Here is a 12,220-nt window from a genome sequence, read left to right as displayed (position 1 = left end):
AAAAAATAAGACCCAGTTATATGTTATCTATAAGAAACCTATTTTTAATATTAAGAAGCATAGATTAAAAATAAAAGCATGAAGAAAGTTATAGCAGGGTTACATGATACTCATTAATGCACATGTGCCTAATAGCAGCAGCACATAAAAATACATGAAGCAAAAACTGATGGAACTTAAGGAGAAACTGAAATAGATACAGTTGGAGACTTTACTACCACTCCAAAGTAAATAACAGATTCAGCAGATAGAAAATCAGTATGGACATAGTAGAACTTAATAGTACCATTAATCAACTGGATGCAATTGACATCCATAGACTACTTCATCCAACAATAACAAAATACAAACTCTTCTCAACCTCACATGGAACATTCACTAAGCTAGATCACATTCTGGGCCATAAAATACCTTAACAACTTTAAAAGAAAAGAAATTAATTGTTGTCAAACTACAATGGAATTAAACTAGAAATCAACCAAAAAAGCTGGAAAATTCCAGAATGCTTGGAGATAAAGCATTACATTTCTAAATAACATGTAAGTCAAAGAAGAAATCTCAACGTAGATGAAAAATATCTTGAACTACATAAACATAAAAAATAACTTCTCAAAACTTGTGGCATGAAGCAAAAGTAGTGCTTAGGTGAAAATTTACTACATTGAATGAATATATTAGAGAAGAAGAAAGATCTAAACTTATTTATGTAAGCTCTCACCTTAGAAAATTAAAAAAGGAAAGCATATTAAATATAAATTAGGTAGAAGAAAGAAATTAATTAAAATTAAAACTGATTAATGAAATTGAAAATAGGAGATCCTAAAGTAAACCAATAAAACAAACAAAAAAAAACTGGTTCTTTGTAAAGATCAGTAAAATAGATGAGCCACTAACCTGGCTAACTAAGAAAATAACAGAGAGGACATAAATCACTAATATCAGAAAAGGAAGAGGGGAAATCATTACTGGACATTAAAAGGATAATAAAATAATATTATGGAAAACTCTATGGCCATACATTTGATAACCTAGATGAAATGGACCAATTCCTTGAAAGATATAATCTGCTAAAACATAAGAAGAAGAGTCAATCTGAATAAGCCAATTAAAGAAATTAAAACAATAGCAACTTTCTTTTATTAAGATTTATGTATTTATTTATTTTAGAGAGCAAGAGAGTGTGTTTGAATGCGGGGGAGGGGTGGAGGGACAGAGAAAGAATCCTCAAGCAGACTCTACACTGATTGCAGAGCCTGACACAGGGCTTTATCCCAGGACCCTGAGATCATGACCTGAGCTGAAATCAAGAGTCAGATGCTCAGCCAACGGAGACACCCAGGTGCCCCAGTAATTAATTACTTTCTGAAACAAAAAGCACCAGGCCTAGATGAGTTCATTGATGAATTCTACAAAACATTTAAGGATGAAATTCTATCAATTCTCTACAATTTCTTTCAGGAGATAGAAGCAGAGGTGATACTTTCTAAGTAATTCCTCGAAACCAGCATTACCCTAATACTTCAACCAACAAAGAAAAGAGATCATTATCTCTCATAAACATAGATGCAAAAGGCTCAATAAAATATCAGTAAGTCTAATCCAATAATGTATAAAAAGAATTATACACCATAATCAAGTGGGATTTATCCTAGGTACGCAAGGCTGGTTCAGCATTTGACAATCAATTAATGTAATCAGGGTACCTGGGTGGCTTAGTTAGTTAAGCATCCAACTCTTGCTTTCAGCTCAGATTGCGATCTTGGGGTCATGAGATTGAGCTCCCTGTTGGGCTCCATGCTCAGTGAGGAGTCTGCTTGAGACTGCCTCTCCCTTTTCTTCTGCCCCTCCCCACTCCCTGTACTCTTTCTCTAAAATAAATAAGTGTATCTTTTTTGTTCTAAAGAAAATAAATTAACGTAATCTACCATAGTTACAGACTAAATAAGAAAAAAATCATGATTATATCTATAGATACAGAAAACACATTGACAAAATCCAATACCAATTCTTGATAAAAACCCTCAGGAATGTAAGAATAGAGGGGAATGTCTCAACTTGATAACGGACATCTACAAAAACCCTACAGCCAACATACTTAATGGTGAGAAACTTAGCTCTTTTGCCGCAAGATAAAAACAAGTCAAAGATGTCCCCTCTCACCATTGCTTTCAGCATCCTACTGGAAGTCCTTGTTCCTAGATGGAACAAGACAAAAAAAGGAAATAAAAATTATACAGATTGGGATGCCTGAGTGGCTCAGTTGGTTAAGTGTCCAACTCTTGATTTTAGCTCAGGTCATGATCTCAGAGTTAGTTGTGAGACTGAGCTCCACATCAGGCTCTATCCTTGGTGGGGAGTCCGCCTGAGATTCTCTCTCTCCTTCTGCCCCTCCCCATTCCAAGCTGGCTCACATTCTCTCTCAAATACATAAATCTAGAAAAAAAAAAGTTAAAAAATTAAAGAAGATACACAGATTGGAAAGGAAGAAATTAAACTGTCCTTCCTCACAGATGACATGATCATATATGTAGAAAATTCAAAAGAATTGAAAAAAAAAAAAAAACCCTCTTGAAACTAATAAGTGATTATAGCAAGGATGCAGCATATAAGGTTAATATCAAAACTCAATCACTTTCCTATTTCTAGCAATAAGCAAGTGGAATTAGAAATTAAAAACACATCACCAGCTACATTAGTAGCCCTCCAAAAACGAAATAATTACAAATCTACCAAAATATATATAAAATCAATATATGAAGAAAATTATAATAAACTTTGATAAAAACTTTAGTGAACAAAATCTAAAAAGAATTAAATAGGGAGAGATCGATGTTCATGGGTAGGAAGACTCCATATTTTCAAGATGTTCTTCTTCCCAAATTGATTTATAGTTTCAACATAATCCCAGTGAAAATCCCAGCAAGTTATTTTGTGGATATCAGCACACTGATTCTAAAGTTTACACAGAAAAAATAAAGACAGAGAATACCTAACTCAATAATGAAGAAGAATAAAGTCCAAGAACTGATACTACCCAATTTCAAGATATTCTATAAAGCTACAGTATCAAGAGTATAGTATTGGCAAAAGAATAAACAAGTAGTTCTGTGGAACAGAGGAGAGAGCCCGAAACTAGACCCACATAAATATGATCAACTTACCTGTGACTATGAGGAAAGGCAATACAATAGAGAAAAGATAAGATTTTTTCAACAAATGTTGCTGGAACACCTAACTCAAAATGGATCACAGATTTAAATGTAAAACACAGAACTGTAAAACTTGTAGAAGATAACATAGTAAAAAAACCTAGATGACCTCCGGTATGATGTCGACTTTTTAGATACAACACCAAAGGTGCAATCAGTGAAAGAAAAACTGATAAGGTGGACTGCATTTAAATTTAAAACTTCTGCTCTGCAAAAGAAAATGTCAAGAGAATAAAAAGACAAGCCACAGACTAGGAGAAAATATTTGCAAAACAAGACATATCTGAAAAAGGACTTGTATCCAAAATACACAAAGAACTCTTCAAAGTCATAAGAACCCATAAGAAAACAAACAGCCTAATTAGAAGATGCACAGAAGACCTGAACAGACACCCCACCAAAGAAGATAGACAAATGGAAAATTAGTATATGGAAAGACACTTAATAGCATGTATCATCAGGGAAATGCATATTAAAGCAACAATGAGATACCACTAAACATCTATACTAGAATGGTCAAATTCCCAAACACTAGACAATGCAAAGTGCCTGGAAGCTTGCAGAGAAACAGGAACTTTCCTTCACTGTGGTGGAAATGCAAAAAAGACAGCTACTCTGTAAGACAGCTTGATGGTTTCTTATAAAACTAAACATACTCGCATAAGATCCTTTGTATTTACCCAAAAACCTGCACAAGGATGTTTATAGCAGCCTCATTCATAATTGCCAAAGCGTGGAGGCAATCAAGTCCATCAGTAGGTATATCCAGATAATGGAATATTATTCTGCCCTAAAATGAAATGAAATATCAAGCCATGAAAATACATGGCTCCATGTCTTTAAAAGGAAATTTAAATGCATATTACTATGTAAGAACAGCCAATCTGAAAAGATTACATACTCTATGATTCTAACAATGTGGCATTTAGAAAAGGCAAAACTACAGAAACAGTAAAAAGGTCAGTTGTTGCCTGGGAGTAGGATGAAGGAGCAGATGACTAAGGGTTCGCCAAAGGTGAAACTTCATATAAATCATTGAGTTTGGGTGATAATGATATGCTGATTATAAAAAAGGTACTACTCTGGTGTGGAATGTTGACAGTGGGGGGGAGGCTATGTGTATGGAAGTACAAGGAGTTTATTGGGACTGTACCTTCTGCTCAATTTTATTATGAGCTAAAAACTGCCCTAAAATATAAGGTACATTAGTTTAAAAAAAAATTAGAATAGCACATGCTCTGAGACTGACCTCTTGGGGTCATGTGTGAAAACAAACCTCTTAAATAAGGAAAGACATGGTTGGAGGACTTAGTAGGGGTCTACTTTCTATCTATCACACCATGGCCCTGCAACTTACATGAAGAAACTCTGCAAGGAAGAAAGGGAGACTGAAGAACCCTCACCTATTAAACATAAGGATTTAAACAAAGAAAAACCACTCAGCTTCTAGAAATACTATTTCCCTTGATGAGATTTGCTCATCAAGACCTATCAGATAGCTACCACTATTTGAAAAGGCTTTCAAATAAATAAATGGACACTCACAGAATATACAACTTTTTTGTTCTATTAGCCTCACCTTCAAAACACAAATACCCTCAAAACCATCCTAAGTCATGAAGTGGGGAACACGACAAGATATTTGTACAACCCTGTTCATAAAAGCGTTATTCAACACAGTGAAAGGTGGAAGCAACCGAAGTGGCCAAATGAATAAATGCAATGTGATATGTCCATATAATGCAATACTGAGCTTTAGAAAGTAAGGAAACTCTGACATATACTGCAAGATGATGAACTGTGAAGACACAGTAAGTGAAATAAGCCAGTTGCACTCTATGATTTCACTCACGAGGTACTTAGAGTTGTCACATTCATAGAGACAAAGGTTGCTTGGGACTGGGAGAAGGGAAGAATAGAAGTTTTTGTTGAATGGCTTCACAGTTTCAGTTTTGCAAGATGTAAAATGTTCTGTGGAGGGATGGTGATGATGACCACGTCATAATGGGATTGTACATAAGGCCACTGAATGGTAAACTCAAAAATGATAAATGTTAAGTTATGTGTATTTTACCACAATTTTAAAAAATAAATCATTTTTTAAGAGCATCTTAAATTTATGTGGGATTCTCAAGAAGCTGTATTTAAAGAAATGATTCATGTTTTGTGTTCCATGATCCTTAGAGACTGAAGTAAGAGATCAATGAGACATGAGTAATGAACACATCTGAAGACAGCTAAGTTTCACACAAATATAGGGATTTTATTGGAACATGATATTTTCTTACAGTAATAAATAGAATGTAATATTAACAGTTAGTTTGGAGTTGGGAAGGTGTGTGTCCTTGATAGGAGAGGTCAGATTTCATGGTACCATTTTCCAAGAGGGAAACTGTGTGCTGGCAGGGAATCGTACAGAGGTGCAAATCTTTGTGAGCCCCCATACTTCTCTCCACACCATCAAGGTAATTTGTAACTTCTGGTCAATAGCCCCCCCAGTTTTTTTCCTTCAGTTTTGCCATATCATAAAAAGAGCTAGTGTCATAAAAAACCAACATTTCACATATAAAATTCTTTTAATACAAATATAATTCATAATAGAATCATCTTAAAATACAGCCATTTATGAGTTTGAAATATTAAAATAAATATTTCCTAGAGAAAATTTTACTTGCATTACAAACTTATAAAACAGAGCATATAAAACGAATTGATTGACTCTTCTCTGTATCTCCCATTATCTGTCCCACTCAGTCTACACTAGGAGGAAAGGCCTACAGTTAGCTTGAAACTGCATTGACATTACCCTATACGTACCCTACATCTTTGGATTTCATGTACATCTACCTGCAGTGCCCACAGCCTATATGCTTACATATTCTTCCCAGAGTTTCTGGGGGCAAGAAGGATTTCCTGTGCCAATTTTCATTAGAGCATTTTTTTCTAGCTATCCTTCTGTTCAAAGGTCTTATGAGCCTGTTACTTTCTGGAAACTGGGGAAAGTCATGTCAACTTCTGCATCAAGGCAATTATCCTGTCCCTGACATGGGACTGTAACAACCCTCTTCCTGGGTAAGGGATGTATACTAATTGCCTGAATTATTTGGATTTTTGGTAAAGCAGTAAGTGGTATTAACACAGATTTTCCAGATCAGGAAGTTCTCTCTCCTGATACTTAGATGTTACATGGTGTATATTGTGTTGAGCTGACTGGTGACTTTTGCAGTACTCTTTAATACTTGCTTTGAAATAGAACAGTCCGAATACGTAAGGGACAACAAAGTTGTATTTTTAAGTATCTGGGGAGAGTAGAGGCAAAGTGATATAAACTTACATAAACCACTAAAGTTTCCAATCATCTTTACTTAATCATATCTCGAAGTAGTATGATTATAGTTCTCCTCCAATAATACAAATTAGCAAGTCTCACTAAGCAGTACGTTGAACAATTACACTGGCTGACATGGATAGCCACCCTTCCAATTACTACCAAGGGGAAAAAGTTTTCAGGAAGATCTGACTTGCAAACACAAGTGGTAAATCTTCAAGGCTTTGAAGTACCTTTCACACAATTTGACCACTGCCAGGAAGCCACTTATCCAGACCCATCTGAGCGTCCTTAATTCCGCTTCTCAAAATTTTTCCTTTTAAAAATAAACATTACTCATCCTTGTGGCAGAAAGAAGGGGCAGAAACTGGGTTCTCCTCCGATTTCATGAGCGGGCAGCCCATGCCGGTATCTGGAATGTTCTCTAAAGCCTTGTTTCTTGCACCTCTTCTTCCGTCTCCTCCTTCAGAGCAGCAATTTGAGAGCGAGACTTGTGCTTGCTCGAGTTCCGGTGCGGGAAGAGCCTCAGCCGGTCCGAGGGGCTGATGGCCTGCCGGAAGAGGCTCTTCTCACTCAGCAGCTTCTGGAGGGAATCATACTGCCGCACCTTGTTTTCCTCTATGACCTAGGGAAGTGGCCATTAGTGAGGTCTTGGGCAGAAGGCGGGGTGGACCAGAGCAAGGACAGAAAGTGGCAGAGGCTCAAAGGAAGATAAAAGCCAAAAAGCAAACAAGGTGTCCACAGGCTGGCAGGCTGGATAGTCAGAGATCTCATTTCCCTGGGGAGTCCTCTTGCTTCTGGAGCTTCTCCATTTGTGAAATTAGCTAAAATTGTCTACTTAGCAGCTGGAAGAGTTTTGTTTGGTTGGTTTTTAACTGGTATAGGACTGAGCAATGTGCTTCTTCAGAGAACTTTAAAGGAACTAACATTGCTTGGTAAGCCAGAACAATCTCTGACAGATCCTCATTTATGACCTTAAAAATGAATGTAAATCCGCAGCATGAGAAAGAGTTGAGCCTCTCCAACAGGGGGCTTGAAGCTTAGCAGTCCCAAATGGGTCATGATGTGCCTGAGTTTAACAGGCCTCCCTGACACGTTCAAGTGGGGGAAACCCAAGGCCAGATGATAGAGGGGCTTTACCCAATCTCTTGAACCTGGCCACAGCCAGGCAAGAGGCTGTGGGCTGGCCCCCTGATTTGTCACTTGATGCTTATTGGTAATAACAATCCTTCAGTAGGAAAAGCATTTACCTCCAGGAGCCTCAGAAGCCTCAATAGAAAGGACGAGCTACAACATCCCCAGAACTTCCTTGTGACTAAACCCGAGGGATTATGTAAACATCACATTAAAGAGTCTGTGACAGTTTTAAAAGCGTGGTAAGAAGGTGGATGGGAGAGGCACTTAACCTGAGCTCCAAACAATGACCAGAAGAATGAAATGAGTCTTTCAAACTACTGCATTTAAACCACACATCGGATTGCAAGACAATGCAGGCCTGTGCTGGACCCCATCCAAGGGAGACTTAGTTATTAAAAAGCATTGGGACTTAGACTTTATCATGACTTGATCCCCAAATAAAGGATTCAAATGTATAGATGTTTCAATTTATTAATGTAACTTAATAATATGCTGCTATTTTAGATTTACTGGATTCCAACCTCACCTCAGAGCTCAAACTTGTGCAGCTCTTTTGAGCAAAGCTGGATGGCTGTGTGATACTTATTTTAAGGAATAACCTGTACATTGTTGTGTTGTGATTTGCAGGAACTCCTATGTAAGATGTGGTTAACAAGAATTAAAGGAGAAATGAGATCTTAAGCAAATTATAAACTCACCAAAAATCGCTGACATTCCAACATAGCTTCTATCCTGTGTTCAGAGAGGATTACTGTGCAATCTGCAAATGCTTGTTTTAGGGTTCTTCGAATGATTTGATATGTTCTAGAAAAGAAAGAAAATACCACAGTAACATCATAGATTCTCAATAATCTGCCCTTACCTTTGATGATGTACTTATTTTCTTATTGATTTCGTTCTTCAAATTACTTCTCTTTCTTAAATAATTCTATTAACATAGTCCTGATATAGAGTCAGCCACAATCAGCTTTTCAACCATGGGGTAGATCCTAAGTTTCCATAAACAAACAGGACAGATACTTTGAAGAAAATTTCACAAGTCAATACATTTTATTATCATGTGGAATCATGAGTGGTTCTTTTTGTGCTATAAAAATTTCTTATTGTATAAATAGCACAGAAAGGAAAATTGTAAGAATCAGATTTGCCTATGTAACTAAATATTTCCTCATGCGTTGACAAGGGGGTAAATTTGTATGAAATTCCAAAAATTACACACAGAAGAGAACACAGGTTTCTTATACCAGGAAATAAACACTTGTGCTCATGTCAAATAGTGACTTTTCTACTGGCAATCATTTCATATCCTGGGGGGGTAGGGGTGGCCTCCCCTTACAGACATGACCGCCTAATGAGAATTTGTGTCAGTATGAGGTAAGCATCAAAGATTCTGCTCCCAGGGGCACCTGGGTGGCTCAGATGGTTAAGCAACTGCCTTTGGCTCAAGTCATGATCCTGGAGTAGCAGGATCAAGTCCCGCATCGGGCTCCCAGCTCCATGGGGAGTCTGCTTCTCCTCTCTCATGCTCTCTTTCACTGTCTCTCTCTCAAATAAACAAATAAAATCTTAAAAAAAAAAAAAAGATTCTGCTCCCATCCTGGTATTCAATAGCAGGAATTCTGAAACTCACATTGGATCCAAATGAGCACTGGGTTCATCAAGCAGCAAGATCTTTGCCTTACTGAGAACAGATCTGGCCAAGCACATCAACTGCTTGTGGCCATGGCTTAGGACGCAACCCCCATCCACCAGGACAAAATCAAGCTTCCCAGGAAACTGCTCTATCACAGATTTGAGTCCAACCTGCAGAAAAGAAAGAGGGAAAACACTGTGCTTAGAAGGGCAATTTAGATACCAGAAGGTTAAAGACACTTGAGAGGTCAAGTTTCGATTTCATATCAACGACCCATCACTCTTGCTCTTTGGGTTTGACTGAACCAAAATCTACATATAATCATGGCAGCTCTAAAGGATAAACCTATGACTGGGTTCAGTTCCGTATTTCATTCAGGAAATTTTCAGTGAGTGTTTATTCTGTGCCCGGTGCTCCAAGTAGGGATCAAAAAAATGGTAAATGGCACATGGCCCCTGCAAGGCTCAGGATGTATAAAGACATACACAAATAATTACAATCAAATATGCTAGAAAAGATAATACATATATAATGCAGTTATGTATATATTACAACAGATTCTTTTATTCTACCTTCCATCCCCTACTCTGTCATAACAGAGCATTAAAGGTAAGAGAAAAGAATTGGGGAGCTTCCTCAAGTCATAAAAACTTTTTTTTTTTTAAAGAAACTGATGAAACTATGAAGTAAAAAAAAAAAAGAAGTTAACATAGTGGTATATAACTATGAGATTTAAAGGTACTTAGATCGTGAGGTGGAATATGCAAGTTGTGTTAGGGCCAACAGCTTATTTTTTCAAGCTAGATGGGAAATAATAAGGTGAAAATGTGAACAAGATATAGAAATAAATTCTTTCAAGGTAAGACAAAAATGATTAAAAGCTTTGTCTTTTATCACTTATTCAGATAAGTATGCATTAATACTTCTTTTTCATCAAATATTCCTGAGTGTTTGAGGGCCAAAGAGATACATGGATGATTGTTCCTACCCTTGGGGAATCTGGGATTTAGTACTGGGAAAGAAGATAGAATACTAATTGTAATACAGACAGAATGGGATTATGGTTTTAGGACAGAGTCCCAAGTTCAGTGATGAATTCACAGATGGCCCATATCATCATGTTTGATCAGCAAACACTGTGTGTCCATGATAGGTACTGCAGGTGATACTTCTTTCCTTGACCGGGCTCTCATTAAAGCAATCTCACTTTGTGAGAATTCATTAATTTTAAAAAGAGTTTCTGAGATAGTAGGGAAGGTAAACATATTAATTAGACAAGGTAGATTACTCTGATGTATCTTAGAAGACTCAAATGTAAAACTGCTTTCAGATTCAAGGATCTGAGAATGTGAATAGAGACATTGGGGAGGAGTCAGAGGACCTGTGCTCTTTCTTCTCATCTTCATCTTTTTGCTTTTTCTTGGATTCAGTCTGTGAACTTGCTATGGTCTCTCCCATCACATACCTCCAGGTTGTACTTTAGCTATTATTCCATATCTACCCTCTTTGTTGTAGAAATCTCAAAAAAAATTAGGATGCGCCTGTTGTCACCACTGCCTCACAAAAGAGAACATTTTTTCCTTCTTTGAACATATATTCCTTGGCTTATGATAAGCCACATACTCTATTACCACTTATTATCATGTGTGGGAATCTCTCCCTCTTCCTGTCTCTTGAATATCAGTCTTCCTCACCCCTAACAGTCCAAATTCTCCTTCTGAGAACTCATTCCTTTTTAGGATATCAATAACCACTGATAAGCTAATGATTTTTCAAATCTTTATCTCTAGTCCCGGCCATATTCCGAATACTTCTTAAATCCTTCACCTGGCTAGCCCCATTTTGGAGCCATCATTATCCCTTAAGCTTCACACGGTAAATCCCAAGGGGTCGATCTGTCAATTGACCACACAAACACCCCAGGGATCCTTCTAAAATACAGAGTTGACCACCTCATTTCTCTGTTTGAAACCTCTTCCTGACAGAATAAAAACCAAGCTCTCTCACGTGACATAAATGGCATCCAGAATCAAGTCCCCTCCACCCTTGCTTCCAGCAGCAGCAAACAGCTTGTAGTTCCCTATACACTGCGACATACTCTTCTAAATATCCCTGATCATCCTCTAGGGCAGTCAGGCACGTAGCCATGGTAGTATCTGTGTAAGTTTTCCCTGTTAGACTGCTTCCCGAGGGTAAAAACATATGTTCTTTAGCTCTATGTCCCTCATGCCAATACTGGGTATACTGTCAGCCTCAACATTTGTTTACTTACTCAACAAGTATGTACTGAGACCCTACACTGATGGCCCCAAAAAAACTCCAAACATGGTTTTGATGAACATAACAATGAATCCAAACTTAGGAATGATACCTGCTAAGTGAACAAGGGCTGATTTTGTTCTGCCAATATAGAATGCAGTCTAAGACAAGCCACTTCCCCTGTGTGCTCTCTTTTTCTCATTTTTTTTTTTAAGATTTTATTTATTTACTTGACAGACGGAGGTCACAAGTAGGCAGAGAAGCAGGCAGAGAGAGAGGAGGAAGCAGGGTCCCTGCTGAGCAGAGAGCCCGATGTTGGGCTCAATCCCAGGACCCCAAGACCATGACCAGAGCTGAAGGCAGAGACCTTAACCCACTGAGCCACCCTGGCACCCCTCTTTATCTCATCGTTGAAACTCTATAAAATCTCTTAAAAATAGAAGTATAAAATTAGAAGTTCCTTAACACTAATAAGAATTTTTTAATATAATTTTTAAGTCAAATTAACTATCAGGAAAAGTACAGATTAGATGGATGTTAACAAGGGTTATCATGGTGATCTTTTCACACTATACAGTATCAAATGATTATGTTGTACACTTGAAACTAATACAGTGTTATATATCAATTATACTTCAGTTAAAAAATAAGAGT

The 12,220-nt window shown here is 37.4% G+C and overlaps 1 protein-coding gene across 5 annotated transcripts in view; it reads right to left on the bottom strand.

The window, feature by feature from the left end:
• Positions 1-5,451: 5,451 nt before the first annotated feature.
• The window catches only part of CFTR (CF transmembrane conductance regulator), a 166,767-nt gene continuing 159,998 nt past the window's right edge, over positions 5,452-12,220 (bottom strand). For all 5 annotated transcript variants that reach the window (XM_047695523.1, XM_047695520.1, XM_047695521.1 and 2 more), the window contains 3 exons: positions 9,305-9,477; positions 8,373-8,478; positions 5,452-7,162 (listed from right to left, as the gene is read on the bottom strand). In XM_047695523.1, the coding sequence (XP_047551479.1) occupies positions 6,962-7,162; positions 8,373-8,478; positions 9,305-9,477 (480 nt within the window). In that variant the 3' untranslated portion in view covers positions 5,452-6,961. The remainder of the gene's footprint in view (positions 7,163-8,372; positions 8,479-9,304; positions 9,478-12,220) is intronic.

The sequence above is a fragment of the Lutra lutra genome, chromosome 11 (assembly GCF_902655055.1).
Source record: "Lutra lutra chromosome 11, mLutLut1.2, whole genome shotgun sequence".
Lineage (NCBI taxonomy): Eukaryota > Metazoa > Chordata > Mammalia > Carnivora > Mustelidae > Lutra > Lutra lutra.
This window is presented reverse-complemented; position numbering and strand designations above follow the sequence as displayed.